Consider the following 22,119-nt stretch of genomic DNA (forward strand, 5'->3'; position numbering starts at 1 on the left):
ATGGTTACATACTGTTAGGTTGTCATCAAAGCTGTTGCTTCAAAGGTCTGTGAATTCATACAATAAGTTTTAAAAAATACAGCAGTGACCTACCTCCCCCTCTAAAGTTTCCTATAGCATTCCCTTTTTTTCTGCTGGCAAGAACCGTTTTCCTGCAAATCTAGCCAGAGATCCAGAAGAATCCTTTGTAGTCATCCAGTTTAACCTCTCAGTAGATGTTTGGATCCCTCATGTCCAGTGTCTAGCCAGCTGCCCATTGAGTGAAGGATCCTCCCTCCCTTGCAAAGCAGCCTATTCCCAATTTGAACAGCTCTTGTCTCATCATTCATCGTTCAGCTAAGCCACAATTTGAATTTCTGGGCTTTCCATTTTTATTCTTGGAGCCACACAGAACAAAATGGCTTCTACTGCTGTATTATATTCCTTAACACATTGTGGACTTCTGTTGTGTCCTTTCTGAGTCTTCCCTTTAGAACTTGAATATTCTCAATAAACTGGTCTGTTCATTCATTCATCAAATATTTAGTGAACAATACTGTGTGCCACACAAGGCACCAAGAAACAAAGATGAATATTGTATAGTTCCTGCCTACTATAAGGTCAGTTTGAAGGAAAGATAGACTCATAAATATATAATGTCAAAATAACACAGTATATGACATAGCTAAGCAGAGAAATTTACAAAAACTCAAAAGAGGAGTGACTTACTCAATGAAGAGGAGTTGTGGTGGGCATTTAATATTTCCTGGAGCAGATGCCATCTAAACCATCAAGGGGGAGGAGGGAGATTTCTTGTAGAGAATGCAGCATGAGTAAAGGCCAAGAGATGAGCTATTGTGTGTACTGTGCAGGAAAGAGACAGCAGTTTAGTTCAGTGTTCCTGGGGGCTCAAGTATGAAGCTAGATATAAAGGAGACAGGGTTAAGAGCTAGATCATGAATATTTTTCTCAAATGACAAAGTATTCAGAGCCCTCTCCAAAAATTTTGATATTATCAGGAGAAATCATTGGAATATCTCCCAATCTCTGCTTGCCTCCTTCCCTACCCCTATTAATGAAGAAATTGTTATCCCTGAGGTGTCAGCTCTGGTAAGACCAATATACTCTAGGTGATGTTTTTGGAGCTAACCCAAATTACATTAGAAATACTCATCTTCCCATCGTTTCCTTCTAAAACCCAAGATCTTATTCTGTAAGTTTCTACTGCCTCATTAAGTCACCTAAATACTGTCTTGGTGGCTATAGACCTGACAGTGTAGTTGAGGTTATACAGTGAAAATGTACTGATCACCGAACACCAAACTATCACTGTCTTTTCTGCTCTGCCTTGAATTCCATGAAGGCAGAAATCACCTGGTCTTAATCCCTAAAGCCTTAGCTTCAGGACAGTCACATAGAAGATATTCATATAACACCAATGCAGTCATCTGGTGTCAATAGGTAATTAAAACCAAAAATGGATTCACATACATTCTGCTCTGAAGAACCTCATGATCAAGGCACATCTCATCCAATTTTCCTTCTTGCTTTCTTCATTCTAGCCTCATCGTCTGTTACTTGGACCTGGCATACCCTTTCTTACTTCAGGGATTTTATATATGTTCTTCCCTCTGCCTGGAACATTCTGTCCTCCTCTCCAACTCCCACCCTGACCCACTTAAAAGTAACTAAGTGCTCTTCACCTTCAGGAGAAGTCCCTATGTGTGGCTTTCCTGTTACCCACTCTTGCACTCTGCACTTGCCTTTCGTATGCCTCATAAACTGAAAGATTCACTGCTGTAGCTCCAGGGCTTAGTCCAGTGCCAGGCACAAAGCTGGTGTTTAATAAATATTAAATAAATTCATTATCTGACTACTGCTAAGTAATATCTCTGTTCAAAGAACACTGGAATTTTTCAAAGAAAACAGAATTAGAGAGAAGTCAGAAGTACAAAGACGAGATTTTAGTGGCTGTGGTTGAATTATTAACTTCAATCTTTCAATGTATAATTGTGAAAACAACCTTCTGAAATTCAGTTTTATTAATTCAGTCAATAAAAATTGCTAAGCATTACCTTGACATTTGCAGTGGTAGTATAACTGTCAACTTATACTTGATCTTATCTTAACATTGAACTTTTCTGACTGAGTGCCCTAATTAATTTTTCTGGTTTAACTACTAAATTCTTATTCCTCATCTCTTTTTACCCAAGAGCAAAATTTAATCAAGTGATCATAAATTTAGTAAGCTATATTTGTTGTAAGAGTATATAGAGAAATTAAATATCCAGTGACAAGGGACTGGTTAAATAAATGACCTGGGTGAAATATTATTTAGTCATTTAAATGGATAATTATAAAGACTATCTAGCTGTATGGAAATGGCTTAAAATATAATGTGAATTAGAAAAAAAAAATAGAATATAGTATGGAAACATAATGTAGCCATGGAGATGGAGATTTAAAAAGCATATGAAAATAAAAAATAAGTAAGACGGTTTGTGAATTTGGGAGAGATGTTTAATTATGTATTACATACAAATTTTAGAGGGCTATATGTACATTGGATGTCAATTACTATAGTCTACAGGAGTAAGTATGAAAGCTATATTAGAGTATAAACTATTCAAATTTACATGCTGCAACAATAATGCATTCCTTGTCTGTATCTACAGCAAATTAAAACCTGTTTATTACTGAAAAGTGTCTCACATTTGCTATGACTCTAGAACAGGTCCCTGCCTTCTGAAGTCAAAGTTCCTTATTAACAGGAAAACACGTTTCTTTGCTGGATAAATAGTATTAGAGCAACAAGACCAGAAATAGCAGAATGAAAACACCTAAATTTCACTACTCTATCAAATCAAATGTTTTTCATGTGACTCATTTCCTTCCATTCTTTTTCGTATGTGTGTATAATTTTTACAATGGACACTAATGATTTTTTTTACATTTTCTCATATTACACAGTATGTAAGCTTTTATTTCCTACTTCATAACGATCATTTTAATTGCTAATAAAGGAAGCATTTCTTAGAAGCAAAAATATAAGGCCCTTGAATTCTTGCAATGCAGGGACAAACCTGAGTGTTGTTTCTGACCTTCCTTTGTCTGCTGACAGTGTACTTTATAGCTTTGCATACAAGGCTGTTATCACCTGCTTTCCATTTGAGTAGTAAGATGATAACACAGAGTACAAGGGGAACTAGGTTTAGGTGGCAGCCACAACATTTAATGTCTGCTTATTGTTTCTGCAGGGGAATTCTGGCCTGGGATTCAGTATTGCTGGAGGGACAGATAATCCCCACATTGGAGATGACCCTGGCATATTTATTACGAAGATTATACCTGGAGGTGCTGCAGCAGAGGATGGCAGACTCAGGTAAAGATCTGAAATGTTAGAATTATTTGGAAAGTAAATCTGCCACATCAGTGAGACGTACTTGTGCCTTTGGAGAGTAATAATTCTCCAAAAGTTCTGTACTTGAAAGAGAAGACTGTCAAAGCAAGCTTTCTGTAATGACTTTCCAGATCTCTTATTACTTACTGAATTTCAGCTAGTAGTTAATTTGTGTTTGTTGATGGCTACCACATTCAACATTGAGCCAGGCAGTGTGAGGAAGGGATACAGATGTATCTTTTGTTCCATGAGGCCTTCAGTCCGATTGGAAAGAAGAATGCTATGAGCTGATGAGCAAATAATAAAATGTGTAGAGAACAATATATTGTAACTGTTGTAGTATTAGCAAAGAAATTCCATGTTGTGCACCTTGTGTGTGTTCATGGATTTGGCAACCATTTATAAGGGCTTTCTGTAGGAGTTTGGATGGAAAGAGTCTGAAAAGCTATTCTGTAAGAAGATTCCAGTCTGAGTCTTAAAAAAATAATTTATTAACCCCACAAACCTGAATGAGAACCCACAGGGAGAAGAAGCAAGTGGTCCCAGGAAAGAAGGAAATCACGTGTCTTGGATGAAAAACACCAGGTGAGGTTCTGTAGCTGGAGTGGAGCCAGATCTTGCTCAGGATAGAATAGTGGTGGCTTGAGCCAGGGACCCTCTCTTTAAAGAACTAAAGATTATTTGGCAAAATAAGAGTCACCCACATGGGGCTCTTGGTAAATAATATAAAATTCTATCAGAGATCAAAACACTAGCTAGGGACTTCCCTGGTGGCACAGTGGTTAAGAATCCGCCTGCCAACACAGGGGACACAGGTTTGAGCCCTCGACCGGGAAGATCCCACGTGCCGCGGAGCAACTAAGCCCATGCGCCACAACTACTGAGCCTGCGCTCTAGAGCCCGCGAGCCACAACTACGGAGCCCGCGTGCCACAACTACTGAAGCCCGCGCACCTAGAGTCCGTGCTCCACAACAAGAGAAGCCACCGTAATGAGAAGTCCGTGCACCTCAATGAAGAGTAGCCCCCACTCGCCGCAACTAGAGAAAGCCTGCACACAGCAACGAAGACCCAATGCAGCCAAAAATAAATAAACAAACAAATAAGTAAATAAATAAAACACCAGCTAAAGGAATTGTAGATTGAACAACTAGGAGAGATTTCCTTGGGGAGAAAAACATGTCCCAATGTTATTTTAGCACCTCTACTAGATTGTAAATCTCCTCAGGCCAAGCAGTTATATTATAGATGTGAATCCATAAATTCTTGCTGAATGAATGAGAGAGTTTTTGAATGAATGAATAAGTGACTAAAATGAGAAGAGAAAGGAGGGTAAATTAATGAGTGGGGAGAGAGGGTAGCACAGGCCAAGGCCTGTAGGTAAGAATGGTTTTAGCTTGCATGGAGCCACACTGAAAACTGTGACCTAAGTGGCAGACATGTAAGCTTTGTAGCCCTTCCTCAGTCTGCTTTTTTAAGCATACAGAAGCTAGCTTACTGTTTTTTTAGAAAGCAGCCAAGGACACTTTTTCCCTATCCAACTGTTCTGATGCAGTGATTACTTTTGACAGCTGCATCTTTGCAGCTTGCAGAGGAAAATCACGCTTTTTTTCAGGTACATCGGCATCCCCTATCAACAAGAAAAGACATGAGTGACGCTCCTACAGGAAACACATGCTTTTTGAATAGAATTTTCAGGCTGAATTGACTAAATTAATTTCTGGGTGAGGGAATGTCCATGCTGCAGAGTGAGAGATTGGAACTAGATGCTGTGTAATTCTAGGACTCATGGCGGGGATACTGATTGCTAATACTGGACCCTGGAGAAGCTCCATTTAAAAAGTTTAGAAATAAAGTTGTTAAAGGAAACTTCAGAAAAGTGGGCCACAATCATTATTTCATATCACTCTTTACCTAGAAGTAGGGGAACTTTCGCCTCAGCCAAACTTTGGCCCTAAGTTTCAGATAAAATAAACTTCATGTTATGTGCTTATTCAACAATTAAGAATGAAAAATGGCATCTCTTAGAGTACCACCACTCTTTGCTCATGCCTACGGAGATAAAAGGAAGTTCTGCTGTGTTGGGAGCGTCATTCAATAGTTGTAAAGAGAATAATCATAATGACAGCTAACATTTATTGAGCTTTTATCATGTGTGGAGCATTGGGCTAAGATAGATAGGTAGGTAGGTAGATAGGTTGGTAGGTGGGTGGATGGTTGGATGGATGGATACATAGATTGATTGACAGATAGGTTGATAATATAAATAGAGATGTAGGTACACACAGACACACACAGACACACAATCTTCTATACACTTACCACAGCCATATGAGGCAGGTACAGTTATTATGGCCATAATAATATGGACTCAGGAAATTAAGAATTAAATATTTTAAGAAGATCACCAATCTAACTTTGAATACATTCCAAAATCAAGTCCTGTATATCGCTTAAGTACTCTCTAAACTCTAATTCAATAGTAGAATCCCCTACCTCATGTGGTCCTGGCCTAAAAATTCCCAAAGATAAAGTTTTTCAAAATGGTAATGCGCAACTCTGAACAATTACAAAGTTTGCTATTTTTATACTGAGCCACAGTTGTTTTTATTATGAACTCTACCCACTGGTCTTCATTCTGGCTTCCTGGAGCCAGGGCCATGGCCTATGACTGTGTATGTGAATTTTGCCTGGTGAGCTTGTGCAGTGAATGACCTGAAAAGCTCTGAACAATGGTCAGAGCTTTGTGATAGATCTTTGCTACTACCACTGAGACTGTTTCCCACCTTACTCCTTCCTGCCATGAACTTGAATGGTTTGGGGACATCTGATAGTTCAAGAATAACACTTAGTTGAAAATCTGGCAGCGTGACATTAAGATAGATTTCAGAATTTAGCAATTTATCTGGTTCAAAGCCTACATTTTACAGATGGGAAAGCTGAGGCTCAGACGAGTGATTTATCCTGAGGCATAAATCATTTGGGGGGTCTGTTTTAACTAGACTCCAAACGTCTTTTTTTTTAACTTTTTATTTTATATTGGAGTATAGTTGATTAACAATGCTGTGATAGTTTCAAGTGGACCTCAAAGTGATTCAGTTATACATATACATGTATCTATTCTTTTTCAAATTATTTTCCCATTTAGGTTGTTACAAAATATTGAGCAGAGTTCCCTGTGCCATACAGTAGGTGCTTGTTGGTTATCCATTTTAAACATAGGAGTGTGTACATGTCAATCCCAAACTCCCTAAATATCCGTTCCCCTGACCCTTCCCACCTGGTAACCATAAGTTCGTTCTCTAGGTCTGTGAGTCTGTTTCTGTTTTGTAAATAAGTTCATTTGTATCATTTCTTTTTAGATTCCACATATAAGCGATACCATACAATACCATACGATATTTCTCTTTCTCTGTCTGACTTGCTTCACTCAGTTTGACAATCTCCAGGTCCGTCCATGTTGCTGCAAGCATTATTTCATTCTTTTTAGTGTCTGAGTAATATTCCATTGTATATATGTGCCACATCTTCTTTATCCATTCCTCTGTCGGTGGACATTTAGGGTGCTTCCATGTCTTGGCTATTGTAAACAGTGCTGCAATGAACATTGGGGTGCATGTATCCTTTCGGACCCTTAGACTCCAAATGTCTTGACTCAAGTAATTAATGATCTAAGGTAGTGTTAAGTGGCAGTAACACCTAAGCCCATCTAAGAAGTCTTTTCTCAGTGTAACAGGAACACTCTTTGAAGCTGGACTAACAATGTGTGAGGAGTACTTTCTATCTCACCATTAGTCCTTGTGAACATGGAGTCAGCAAATAACAATGAACTCTGGAAAGATGTAGGTTCTGATGCCTGTATACTAACATAGTTGATTTTGGAAAGATTAAACTCTTTTGGTTGCTGTTTTCTCATCTATAAAGTGATGACAATTATACCTGTTCTGAGAATTCAGTGAGATAACCTAAGTCCCTAGATAGGCCAAGCATATAGTACATGCTCAGTAAATTTTAGTAATGTTTCCCCCTTTTCCTTACCAGCCCTCTCTACCTCTCAGTGGTCTTTCCTCTTCTATTGCTTCCATTCCTTCTTCTTTTTCTCTCCTCTCATCCCTTCCACCTTTCTTTCAGTTCCCGTTCATCCTCTACGGCCTTCCCTAAGCTTCCTGTTCCTATCTTTTCACATGCCCTTTTCTCTGATCATAACATGAAATTAAAACCCATTTAGAATCAGGTATGGTACTAAAAAAGGTTCTGTGTTTCTATTCTCAAGTTTATAATACAGTCAACTGAATCTGCTATGTTTCCCTTACTTAAAAACTAAGACCAAAAACTAAACATAGTTTTGTTTTGGTTTTTTTTAACTTGACAAATTCTTTGGTGCTGTGAGTTAGGAACTTGTAAACATTTTTCTGATGTATCCTTCACATTATAAATTATATTTTTGACAGTTAAGTCATACTAAAATTGAAAGAGAAGCTGAGGCCCAGAAAAGTGAGGTGTTGGGTCTGCTCCAAGGAGAGTAGTAATCTGGACTTTTCAGTGGATATATAATAATCAGGTCAATAATAATAATAGCAAGGACAACATAGTACTTCAGTGTGCCAAGTACTTTTCTGACACATTAGCTCATTTAAAGTGTATAACAACTTGACGAGACCTATACTTTTATTATTCCCTCTTTTCAGGTAAGAAAATCAAGGAACTGAGATAAGAAGTTAAGTAACTTAGCAAGATTGTACGGCTAGTAAATGTTAGAGCCAGACTTTGAACGTAGGCAGTCTGCGTCTAATGTCCATGTATTTATGTTCTAAGTTATACTGCAGGGGGAAGAAGAATGACATTTAAAAGACACACTGTGGTAAGCAGTATTCTAAAAATGCCACTCCTCATGATTCCACACCCTAATCCATAGAACCTGGGACTTTGATGAACTATCACTCCTGTGATTTTGTTACATTGCATGGCATAGTTGACCTAAGATAGGGAGAATATTCAGGTGAGCCTGATCTAATCACATGAGCCCTAAAAGTAGAGAGCTTTCTCTGGCTGGTGGCAGAAGAGGAAGTCAAAGAGATTCAAAATCTGTGAAGTACTCGGCACTGTTCCTGGTTTGAAGATGGAGGAGGCCGTGTGAGAAAGTACAAGGTTGGCCTCTAGGAGCACACAGAGGCCTCCGGCTGATAGCTAACGAGGAAGCAGGGACCTCCATCTCACAACTGCAAGGACCTGTGTCTTACCACAACCTTTTAATCTGGGAAGAAGACCCACAGCTCCAGATGAGAATGTAGTCGGTTGACACCTGGATTTCAGCCTTGTGAGAACCTGAGCAGAGATTCCAGCCACACTGTGTCAGACTTCTGACTTATACAGACAGTGAGCTAACAAATAGGTCTTGTTTTAAGCTGCTAAATCTGTGGTAATTTTGTAAGGAGCAACAAAACATTAATATCTACATTATTCGAGGAGTTCTGAGTTCGTTATGAAAAGTCTTCCTGTATGTGCTCCATCACACCCAATATAAAGCAAGTGTGTAGGTTTAAGACACAGATAAGGTGAGAGGTGACTTTCTCCTTAATTAGATCAGACTCCAAACTGAACTCAAGTCCCAGTGGTTGCCCCAGAAGAGAGATATAGGAGAAAGAACATACTACTTGGAGTAGAGGACCTGGGTTTCAAGTGTTCCTTTCTAGCTCAGTGACCTTGGACCTTTCTTTAAGCTCTCTGTGCTCCAGTTCCCTTACTGGTAAATTGTAAGTAGGAGCATATATATTAGGAAGCTGTAATGCGTTGCTTTAAACTGCAACTGCTGTGGTAACTTGTCAAGGAGCAATAAAAAGCTAATATGGACTCTATGGCATTTTGGACCCTAATATTCACTTAGGCTGAGGTGCAGACTGGCTTGTCTCTGCCAGCACTACCTCACTCTGATCTTCAGAAACACTGATCAGGCCTCATGGCTGGGCTCAGGCCCTTCACACACCTGGAGGCAAGATGTGAAAAGCAATCAGAAACAAGGGGTGGATCAAGGTCAGAAATAGGGAAGAAACCAGTCCCCCAAGGTGAGGGACAGCAGATACAGAGATTAGCTGAAATACACTGTTACATCTGATGGCTGGGGATGTTAGTCTGGGCTGGAGGGAGGGTGAGAGCCAGAAGCTATAAGGAAAATATGAGATGAAGGCTAAGTTAAAAGGCAAGGCAAGAGAGCATATGAGGGTTTAAATGAATTTCTTTGGATAGTGATCCTTTTCCTGTGCAACCTCTTTTTCTTGTGTATATATTTTTATAGATACGATAATTGTCCTTTGCGGAATATGTATAAAATTCAGAAAAGTAGATAAAAACTAAACAAAACACAACACATTCATGTTTACACTAAATAGAGTCAATAAGTATTAACATTTTTGTACACTTATTTCTGGTAATTTTTTTGCTATTTTACTTATTTTTATTTAGTTTAGATCACACTGTATATAATATTTAGCATTTGTTTAATTTCACATAACTTTATTTCATAAACCTTTCCCCATTTTTTAAAAAGCCTTATACATATTTTAATTGCTGTTTAATAATATATTTACTGTTTACATTGTTAGGAGTTTAGGTTGTTTTCAGTTTCTCCACAATTTAAATAACTGGCAATCTTTTGGAAGACATTGCTGACTCTGTTTCTCATAAATTCCTTAGGATATATTTCTAGCAGTAGAATTTCTGCACCAAAAGGTATGAACATTCTAAAGAATTTTGATACATAATTCTAAATTTCCTTCCAGAAGGACTGTACCAAATTTTACTTCTACCACTGATGTTAGGGAGGGACTATTTTACAATATGTCATCAGCATTTCATGTGCTTGAATGTATATGATTTAAGGCTGTTTACCAAGGCAAACAATGGTATATTTCCTTGCTTTGCTTTGCATTTATTTGATTAACAGAAAGATTGAACTTTTTAAAAAATGTAACAAGTCATTTGTATTATTTCTTCTAGAAGTTGTCATTAAAATTTGATAACATTACCTATCTTTAAAGTTAGAACATTTTTGAAAGAACATTAGGCTTTCTTCCAGAGCAAAATAGATATATGTCCATGCTTTGAAGAATGGTTTTTATTTCAACTTTTATATCTGAACCATAAAAATGCCCTCTGTGTGGCTTCAAGTCTCAGGATTGCTGAGGACCAATATTGATCTGTCATCCTGGGGAAGAGCTATCACATGACAGCCTCTGCTTGGCAAAGCAGCAATGACATTTTACACAACAGTGCATTTATTAAACCCATCCACAGCACAAAAGCAGCATGTAGTGGCAGGCAGAAGAGATGGCTACTTGCCAATTTCCTGACAAGTGACACAATTTAATCTCTTAGCCCTCAGCACAATCATTTCTACTCCCAGACAAGATGGAAAAAAAAGCCAAAAAACAAGTTTTCTTTAAGTTCATTGCTTCATTTGTTCCTTCTATGTCTGTTTACAAGTAACATTGGCTTCGTCCTTATAAAAGCCATATATGTTGATTTCAAATAAGAATGCTATTGTTCATACTGAGGCTTGACTATACCGACTGAAGTCGAGAGGTAAAGGACCAATGTTTCAAGAACACAACCTCTGTGTATAAATTACAACATCATCCTTTGGCTGTCATACGGCAATTCATCCTTTTGATTTTTCATTAATTATACCCATTAACTCACTCGTAATTTTTAAATAATAACATGAGGAAAAGAGAGGCAAAGGGGAAGAACAGAGGGAGAAAAAGGAAAAGGAAGAAGAAGAAGAAGAAACACTGGTGATCATCAGGAGATGAAGACATCACATAACTTAGAAATGGAGAAGGCAAACCTAAATTAAAATTTTTTCTCTGCCGATGAGAAGCACTAAGCAGAGGAAAGGGAGCAACTTTCAAGCATCACAGTCTGAAACTTACTCCCAAGACTCACTTTCAGACTGTTTAAGGAAATAAAAGATTTCCCGTACATGAAACAGCATAAGAGATTGCTAACTCCATAGAATACCTCTCCACATTGAACTTGCATGAGTTTGGATGGTGGGAAACAAAAACCTTGAGTTACCAAGTCCAACATGTCAACTTCCACCAAATGTGTGACTCTTGCACCAAATGACTACAGTAATGCTAAATTTTTCATTCAAAGACAAAGACTCTCAATGTCTTCAAAGCCGTGTGAACTTTTCTTTCATTATCGTTTTGAGGCAAAAGCAGCACATAAGCCCAACCATTGCCCTGAACAAGAAGATTTTCATGAGAAGGGAGATTTCATTATCCAGTGCAAATTACACCAGCACTCTCCTTAGAAAAAAAGTATGATTGGGATCTCAGTGGACTCAGATTATTTCCTTCCATCTCTGCCCACAGAATGAAAAGGGGTAAGAGGGAACAGTCCTCTGTCCTTTGATTTCCTCTATCAATATTATCAGCCCCCCCAAAAAAAAAAGAAAAAAAATTATCAGCCCTAAATATGCTGACAACCTGTTTAGACAAGAAAAAAAACAATTAGCAAGTAGTTCCATAGTGACTGGTAATAACAAGTCCTCAACAATTTAGAACTACATAGGAAAATTTCTAAACAAGAAGAATAATTTCAGCTACATATCTGGTAGTATGCCAAGTATACAAGTGCAGTCTTTCACAGCTAGAAAGGCATATCCAACAGTTTTCTGATTTTCATCAACTGTTACATAATCTAATAAAATAAATCTCTCTATGGGTTAAATGAAATAGCTTTTTAGCAAACACACCCCCTCTTTTTTAACAAATTGTGCCAAGACTCCTGAATATCCACACTCAAAAGAATAAGTTGGGCTTTACCTCATACCATACACAAAAATTAACTAAATATGAATCATAGACCTAAATGTAAGAGCTAAACTTATAAAACTCTTAGAAGAAAATATAGGAGTAATTCTTCATGACCTTGGATTAGGCAGTGCTTTCTTATCATAACATTAAAAGCAACAACAAAAACAAAAGCAGATAAATTAGACTTCATCAAAATTAAAAGCTTTTCTGCTTCAAAGGCCACCATTAAGGAAGTTAGAAAACAACCCACAGAATGGGAGAAAATATTCACAATAATATATCTGATAAGGGACTTGTATTCAGAATATGTAAAGAGCTTTTACAGCTCAACAATAAAAAGACAACCTGGGCTTCCCTGGTGGTGCAGTGGTTAAGAATCCACCTGCCAACGCAGGGGACACAGGTTCGAGCCCTGGTCTGGGAAGATCCCACATGCCGCGGAGCAGCGAAGCCCATGCACCACAACTACTGAGCCTGCACCCTAGAGCCGGCAAGCCACAACTACTGAGCCCATGCGCCTAGAGCCCGTGTTCTGCAACAAGAGAAGCCACCGCGATGAGAAGCCCTAGCACCGCAACGAAGAGTAGCCCCCGCTCGCCGCAACTAAAGAAAGCCTGCAAGCAGCAACAAAGACCCAACACAGCCAAAAATTTAAAAAATTTAAAAAAAAAAAGACAACCTAATTAAAAAATTGGCAAAGGACTTGCAGTCATTTCCTATTGATACTGTAATACATTGTAAAAAACTTGGTGGCTTAAAATAACACAAATTTATTATCTTGTAGTTATGGAGGTCAGAAATCCAAAATCAGACTCATTGAAATAAACTCAAGATGTTCATAGGGCAGCTCCAGAGAATCTATGGGACAATCCATTTCCTTGCTTTTTCCCAGCTTCTTGAGGCCACCTGAATTGCTTGACTCGTAACCCTCTTCTCCATCTTCAGAGAGCATCAGTTCAACCTTTGCTTCTGTCAAATCTCTCCTCTGACTATAACTTGACTGCCTCCTTCTTTAAATTCCTGTGATTATATTTAACTCATCCACATAATTTAGGATAATCTCCCTATCTCAAAATTCTTAATTTATCCACATCTGTAAAGTCTCTTTGGCTTATAATATAACATATTCACAGGTCAGAGATGAGGACTTGGACTTTTTAGAAGGCCATTATTCAGCCTACCACATATTTGAATAAATATTTCTTTAAAGAAGATATAGAAATGGCCAGTAGCACATAAAAAATGTTCAATATTATTTATTAGGGAACTGCAAATCGAAACTACAATATGATACTACTTCACACCCAGTAGGATGACTATAATCAAAAAGATAGATAATAAAAAATGTTAGCCAGGATGTGGGGAAATCATCACCTGCCGTGCACTGCTGGTGAGAAGGTAAAATGGTGCAGCCACTTTGGAAAACAGTCTGGCAATTTCTCAAAAGTTAAAAGAGTTATTGCATGAACAACAATTCTGCTCCTAAGTATATACCCAAAGAGAATTGAAAACATGTGTTCATAAAAAAAACTTGTACATGAACTTTATAGTAACATTATTTATAATAGCCATAAAGTAGAACCAATACAAATGTCCATCAACAGATGAATAGTTAAATTGTGATATATTCATACAATGGAATATTATTCTGCCATGAAAAGGCATGAAGTTCTTATGCATGCTACATCATCGATAAACCTTGAAACAATATTCTAAATGAAAGAAGCCAGATACAAAAGGCTACATATTGTATAATTTTATTTCTATGAGATTCCAGAATAGGGAAATCCATAAAGATAAAAAAGTAAATTTATGGTTGAAAGGGGCTGGTAATGAGTATGGAATTTCTTTTGGACACAGTGAAAGTGTTCTAAAATGAGATAGAGCTAATAATTGCACAAGTGTGTGAATATACTAAAAATCACTAAATTGTACACTTTGAGAGGGTAAATTTTAAAGTACATGAATTATATCTCAATAAATCTGCTATAAAAAATATCCAGTCATTCTTTTCTTGCATAAAATATTCATTCTTATTTACAAATCTGAGAATTTTTTTTCTAGTTTCAGAAAGCTCATGACTTCTTCATATTGCTGTCAAGTTATAGATTTAATTCATCTGAAGTTCCATTATTTAGGAAAGTTCTTGAATCTGTTCACCAAGTAGAGAATACCTTTGGTTTGGGCTCCATGCCTATATGGTCTAAGTAATCTTTAAAGTAGGCAAATATCATACAATGCTCCTATTTCCTAGATAAACTAGCAGATATTTGACCTGTGTGCTAGCTGCTAAAGTATCAATAATTTACAAAAATGATCTGATAAGTAAAGTTTATATTTTCAAAAGCCAAAAACAAATCAGTGAAGTGCATTAAAATTTAGGAGAATTAATTCAGGGTTTTTCAAGGTCCAATTATCCAAATATACTTAAGGAAGAAAAGAACATATCGATTTTTCACAAAGGAACAATAGGATTATTAGAACATAGATGTGATTCATACCCCTTAAGATTGATTCCATGAGGCTCTAAATATTTTGATTTAATTCTAGTCCCTGCTTTGTGTATAGGGAGCAATTTCTGACATTATTTGTAGGTCTAGACCCAAACTTCTAGCTCACACTGAAAGTTAACAAGATGCACTGCTCTAGTGAAGGTAAGAGAGATACCTGAGCACCTCTGCTGCTAACTAGCTCTGAGACCTTGAGAAGGTTCCACAGCCTTCTTAACCTTAGCATCTTTCTCCATAAAATGAGTATAATAGAGGATCTTTGGGAATTTTCAGTTTCAAAATCAAATTTTGATCATTTATTTGACTTTCATTGACAGTCTGAGACATTCAGAATACTATCATCATGGCCAGGAAATCAATCCTTTGTTTTGATTAAATCTGTAACTCTGAGAACATGCAATCTTCATCACATTCCTATAGCAAAGAGCTGATCGCAACTTTAAGTGCTGAGAAGGCATTTGTTATTATTTATTTCTAATAGTCTCCCAGAAGGAATGTTGTTATTCTAATATTCTAAAAGTGTATTTGATATTGATTTTAGCAAATAGCTCCTTGGGATCTTTACCAAAAACGAAATGGTTTGGGGGAAGGAGGGAAAGACACGCAAATTATCTCCTGGTTTCTAGTTCAATGGTAATCCCAGTTATTTTCAAGAATGGTTTTTCTGAACAGTTATAAATTATGTCATTATTTAGAAAGGCCCAATAATGTGGTAAGCTTTGTGCAAGCATCATGTCATTGCAAATTGGCTTAACAGATGCCAAAATCATAAATGTATTCTATATATATTAGAGCTACTTTCTATTCATTCAGTTTCTACGCAGCGGGTGTGGCCACAGCAAAATGGAGACTTACATACCATCTCCCATCTCCCGAGTGAAGTTTCTCTTCACACTGCCCAGTCCAAGCCAGGCAACCTTTGCTCACAAGATATCCCTCCACCCTCCCACATCCCCTTCCCACCCACCTCTGTACATTGCACTTTAGTTTCCTAGAGGAAGCTGAGACTGGAAAACCTGGTTAGAACTTAGAATTGTTAGACCTCCCACCCACCCCCCCCACACCCGCTTCCCTTCCTAGTTCCAGCTCCTCCCTGCACTGTGAGGGCCCTGGGGGCATGCCTGTGACACTTGCCCTGGGGGCATGCCTGTGACACTGAAGGTTGCACATCCAAAAGCTTCATCCACATCCTCTGCCCATAGCTGTTCTTTGACCTCTTTTTTGAGCCTCTGGCTGTGCATAAAGCCTGCACCATCAACCCTTAGGAAGTTGAACTTGGGAAAGAGGTCCATACAGCCACTAAAGTGGGCTGCAGTCAGGGAATTCCAGAATATGTCTGTTGTGGGAGAGGGGAGGTAGACCCCATATATTTGCCTCCCCTTGGCTTTGTAGGTTCCTATGAAGTGATCATTAGTGAACATTAATCCCTTAAAGGTTAATTGGCAGGTACAATAAGGGAAATTACATTCATTGAGTTTTAGGGCCTAGTAAAAATAAAATGAACAGGATATGTATGTTATTGGTAGAGTTCTTGGCTTTTAGGATTTCTCATATTAAGTTTTGTGGCCTTCATCCCAATTTATAGAGAATAAGTCTTCCTTTGCCTTTGTGATAACTCATTTATTTGCTTTAGATGACTTATTTTCCTGACTACTATATCTGAAGGGAGGGAACATGGGAATCTCTAAGCCCCCTTAATATGCCACCATTCTGTGGGTCTGAAATCTCATGTTATTTATTCTTTATTCTATTTCCTATGACATCCCTGCCCCTTACTAGCACTGTCCCTTACTCACAATAGACACTTGGAAAATACGAGCTGCCACCTATTAAGCTTGCTTCCATAAGCTTATGGAGGCTCAAAGAGGTTAAGCTAAAAGCAGCTGAGCCAAAATTCTAATCGAGTCTGTTTGATTCCAAAATCCATGTTCTTCCCACCACAGCACATGGCTGCAATTAACTGCAGATGAATAACTAAACATATATTTAAGAATCTATAAACACAGATACCTGCCAACATCCCATGTCATAGAGTTAAAAATTGAAAACACAAACACACCTAAGTGACACCCAAATTTTTGGTTCTTCAGGAAATGACTGATTGGCATGAATTGGAGGTCTAGGCAACTTTATATGAAAGGAAGATAATAAAGATCAAATAATATTGGTTTTGAAGATGATGTAGTTCTCTGATGAGAAAGTAATGCATGTTCATTATAGAAAATATGGGAAATATAGATATTTATAAAGTAAATTAGAATTGCTCACAATCCCATCACCAAAATGATCTGTTTATTATGTTCCTTCATATTCAGTGCATGGTTTTATATAGTTGAACTCTTCATTTAACCTTTTTCATTTAATATCACAACATAGGCATTTTCTTCCCTTAAAAAAGTATGTTTTTCTTACATTAAACTGTAAACAGTTTAAATAGCTGCATAATTTCATGTTATATGAGTATAACATTATTTAACTTTTACCCTGCTTTGTTTATTACATTACAATGAATATCTTTGTGGAAGGGATTTAAAAATTTGATAGCTATTAGAGAAAAACAGGTTAACTTATCCCTAGATCAGTTGTTACACGTTTCTTGGTTTAAAATGCTTGAAAATGGGCTCCAGTGCTCCTTATTACAAACTTTTTTCATTTTTTTAAATTATAGATCAGAAGTTTTCTTTTACATTCCAGTGGACTGAATTAAGAACCACAGTTTTTACCAAGCATCTGGAGAGGTGTTAACATTCAGTACCGGTGTTACTCCACCCTCTGAGTTAAGATAATTTACAAGTCAGCCTCAGGCAAGTGACCTAGAATTTGTCTGTAAAGACCCAGGTGTTATCTGAATTCAGCCCACACCATTTTTAGTTATGCAGGTTAGTCCGGTATTTAGGACACAAACATCAGGACCACAATTTAAATCTACCATACCCTGCTACTAATTAAAATGTTGGTCTTATATCCCTTCTACTCCTACCCTCCATTAACTCCTTTAAATATTACAGTCTAATTTTCTAGTAAATTACTAAAGAGAAAAGCAGAACATTAAGGGGAAAGAAAGCAATGCTTCCTTTCAGAAAACAGTGAATTAAAGTATGAATTAGTAGCTGCTTTCTTTGTTCATGTCTGTATTAAAGCATGAATAAACTCTTTAATATTCATTATCCCAGATATATATTATTGTAAAAATACTTTTATTGTAGAGCTTCATTTAAAGGCATTCTACTGCCTAACAATTGTGCTGGGTGTGAGAGCGCCAGAGCTGCCTTATGTACCATGAACTCATCTCCCCTGCATTTCTCCTTCTCTGACATTCAGACTGGGGCATCAAACGTGCAAATCTGAGTTAGAAAAAGGAATGGGCAGAGCCACTTTTGTATGAGTGTGGGGAGTGAGGGGAGGAGTTTCAGAGTTTTCAGTGTAGTGGGGTAAAAAATCTCGAGTGGGCTGAGGTCACTGTCATATCTACTCCTGTGGCAAGTCACTGAAGTTGGGAAATTTAGTGAAGTGACAAACAAGAAGTGAAGTAAAGCAAGTATTTATTAAACTGACACCGAGTCTTCCATTTTACTCCCAGACTTCTGTTACCCATTAGTCCTATAAATATTTACTGAGTGTTCTGCTATGGATCAGACAGTTGGAGCTGGGAATAGAGAAGGAAACAAACAAACAAACAAAAAACAGAATCGGGCTTCCCTGGTGGCTCAGTGGTTGAGAATCCGCCTGCCAATGCAGGGGACACGGGTTCGATCCCTGGTCCGGGAGGGTCCCACATGCCGCGGAGCTACTAAGCCCGTTCACCACAACTACTGAGCCTGTGCTCTAGAGCCCGTGAGCCACAACTGCTGAGCCCGCGTGCTGCAGCTACTGAGGCCCACGCGCCTAGAGCCCCTGCTCTGCAACAAGACAAGCAACCACAATGAGAAGCCCGCGCACCGCAACGAAGAGTGGCCCCAGCTCGCCGCAACTAGAGAGAGCCTGCGCACAGCAGCGAAGACCCAACACAGCCAAAAATAAATAAATAAAATAAATAAATTTATTAAAAAAAACCAGAATCTGTGCTCTGGTGGAGCGTTCAGTCCAGTGTAGTAATGAATAAATTTAGAGTTGAAATGAAAGGAAAGTACATAAGCTGTGAAAAGCTGTAATAGCATGACCTGATCTCATCTGGGGTATCCAAGGGAAGCCTTGTAGGGAGGAGGTATTTAAGCTGAAACGTAAAGGGTAAGCATTAGCCAAGTGTCAAGGGCTGGAGGAATCTTCAGACAGAGAAAACATGTCCAAAGGCCTGAGGAGAAATAAGGAAGAGGTCCCTGGGACTAGAGTTAGTGAGAAAGGGATAACAGGGACAAGATGAGAATGCAGAGGTGGACGTGAGAAAGCAGGCAGAGACTTAGATGTCATAGTGAGTAATTTGTTCTTTATCCTTCTAAAAGCAACATGAAACTTTGGATTTTCAATGAGAAAATGGCTGAACCAAATTGTTATCTATAAAGATCACTCTGATGGCTGTGGGAGTCTGGCTTGGCTGACAAGAATACATGCGGGGAGAGCAGCTTAAGAAGCTATTGCAGTAATTCAGGTGATAAATGATGGAAGCCTGGACTGATGCTGATGAAAAGACTGAGAGAAGTGGATACATTTTGAAATATACTTAAGGGGTAAACTTGAGGAGGCTTAATGACTAATTGGAGTGGGGTGTGAGAAGTAGTATTCCTTCAAATAAAGCATCAGTGCCTTCTCTGCCCTGGGCCCCATATCAGGTGCTAAGTATACAATATCCTTGACTTCATAGAGTTCGCCATCTAGTAGAATTATCAAAGGATGACTTTGAGCTATGGATCAGAACAATTGACAAAGACTGGTGGAGAGGCAGTTGGAAGATAAGTTCCATTTTGGACAATGTTAAGTTTAAGATCCTGATGAGGAATTCAAGTGGCGATATCAAATAGGCAATTGAACATACAGATTCGGAACTCTGAGAGATCTGTCTAGGGATAAAATTGTGAATGTTTAAAGCCAAGGAAATTAAGAGGTTGCTTTGAAAATGTATACAATAAAAAGAGAAAAGGACCTAGGACTGTCTTGAATTATTCTAAACTTTTTGATGTAAATTAGACCAGAGATTTTTAAACTGAAAAATGCATACCCCTAGGAGTACATTTATGTGACTCAATTTCCAGATCTTTAATTTGACCTGCCCACGAAGTAGCCTGCAGCTTCATACTGGTTCTTTTTTCTCGCTTTTCCATTTATCATTGCTCTTCTCCCATTTTACAAATGAAAGCTATATGACCTACCCATCCCAAATCCTACTGTGGCTCTGTTTACCACTTACTATTATTTACTATTTAGGACTATTTTACTACTTATTTAACAGTACAATTTTACCACTAGGTGAAAATAACAATCTGAAACATTGTTGCCCAGGGTGAACAAGTCAGTGTCTCTAGTGATTGTGTAGTTAATCCTTTTCTAAAGTCATGTGGTTTCCCATTCTTTGCTTTAGCAAAATTAAAAAGCAATTGTCATCTGATAGATAATTAAAATAATTTTTATGATAGGTCACAGGATTTGGGGCATTTAACTTGGAAGGAATTCAAAGTTCTCTTCCCATTCCCATCTCCTTGTTTATGTGAACAAAGTTATCTTAGCACTTAAACATTTGTAGAAATGAAAAATAGGAATTCTGAATCTTGTCTTACTCTACCCTTAATTCATATTCATCCATGGAAACATGAGCTAATTTTAAAAAGCTCTACTTTCCCCATTGAGAAGCAAATCCCCAATACAATTACATTTTCATTGTTTTAGATTTATACATTGAAATTCATAGTTTATTTAAGTTATTTTGATCAATGTATAATATTAAAAATAATCATGATAACTCAGTCCAGAATAACTTTTTTTTTAACATTGGAGTCTTATATTGCAGGAAAATTTTTTTTTAATTCATAGGATTTATATTTGTACATACATTTCTGTTTCAAATAAGTATATTACAGTGATCCATATAAGATGTTCTAACATAAAATATATTAGGATAAAACTCTGTGGAAGTAAAATGAAAACAGAAATTCAAGGAGAAAAAAGAAAAAATGTAAAATGTCCAACTGCTCAAAAATATCTTAATTTATATCTTAAATTGGTGATCATGGATTTCAAATTGGTATATACTTGCATTGAACTATATACATTTGAAATAATGATGTGACAGTTAAAAAATAAAAGTTTACAATTCACAACAGGCCAGAAATTATATCCTTTGTTACTATTTAAACCTATGAGGAAAACATTAGATGTCAACTTAAAGCATACAAAAGAAAGGGTAGTTTTGTTTTGCTTTGTTTTTTCTTGCTTCTGTTTTGTAAGTATGAAGATCAATGATTTGGAGAACAACTAAAATGAGAATTTCAAAAGGAGTGACCAGAGTGGTAGGAAGAAAAGCAGAAGGGTCACAGAAGCCAAGAGAAGAGTGCTTCACGGAGGAAGTGAGCAATTGGCCTTAACATTATTGTGAGATCAACTAAGATGAGGACTAAACAGATGGCATTAGATTTGGCCAAAACTAGATTTGTGGTGAATTTATTTATTTATTATTATTTTTTTTAAATCTTTATTGAATTTGTTACAATATCGCTCCTGTTTTATGTTTCGGTTTTTTGGCCACAAGGCATGTGGGATCTTAGCTCCCTGACCAGGGATGGAACCTGCACTCCCTGCATTGGAAGGCAAAGTCTTAACCGCTGGACTGCCAGGGAAGTCCCTAGTGGTGAATTTAGTAAGAATGTTTTCTGTGTTTTTCTTGGTAGGGGCATTGTGAGGGGGACTCCGATTACAATGGGATAAAGAGAGATTAGGGAGGAAGAAATGAAAGTATGTGTAAACAGCTCTTTATAAATAAACTTGGTCTGTGAAAAGGAAAGAGATAGGACAAGGGGAGATACCAGGTCAATGGAAGGCTTTTCATGTGATAGGAGATACCAGAGTATGTTTGAATGTTCAGAGAATGCGTTAACTAGAGAGACTGGGTTTGAAGATGCAGGATGTTAAGAGATTAAATGATTAAGTGAGGTCTTTAAGAAAATGTGAATGGATGGACCTTGGTGTCAGAAGAGACACTTCCTCCACTGTAATAGGAAGAGAGAGAACAGCGTGGCTTTGCACATAGTCAGGTAGGTATGTGCTGGAAGTGATGTAGGAAAGGAGGGGTTTGGAGACTGTCATTGCAGAAGGAAGGATAGCAAACTGACCAGGGTGTTTGGAGATCATGAATTTACAGGGACACCCACCATTCGTGGGTTTTCTCCAGCCCTTCAGTGTTCAGCTGCTCTGGAAGAAGCAATGAGGAAGATGGAGAGTTGGGTTCAATCAGGATTGAAGTTTTTCAGACAATTGTAACAGAAGGAC

The 22,119-nt window shown here is 37.7% G+C and overlaps 1 protein-coding gene across 8 annotated transcripts in view; it reads left to right on the forward strand.

The window, feature by feature from the left end:
• DLG2 (discs large MAGUK scaffold protein 2) overlaps positions 1–22,119 on the forward strand; it is an 802,852-nt gene that overhangs the window by 189,473 nt on the left and 591,260 nt on the right. For all 8 annotated transcript variants that reach the window (XM_061202775.1, XM_061202776.1, XM_061202777.1 and 5 more), the window contains one exon: positions 3,237–3,361. In XM_061202775.1, coding sequence (XP_061058758.1) covers positions 3,237–3,361 — 125 coding nt within the window. The remainder of the gene's footprint in view (positions 1–3,236; positions 3,362–22,119) is intronic.

The sequence above is a fragment of the Eubalaena glacialis genome, chromosome 10 (genome assembly GCF_028564815.1).
Source record: "Eubalaena glacialis isolate mEubGla1 chromosome 10, mEubGla1.1.hap2.+ XY, whole genome shotgun sequence".
NCBI lineage: Eukaryota > Metazoa > Chordata > Mammalia > Artiodactyla > Balaenidae > Eubalaena > Eubalaena glacialis.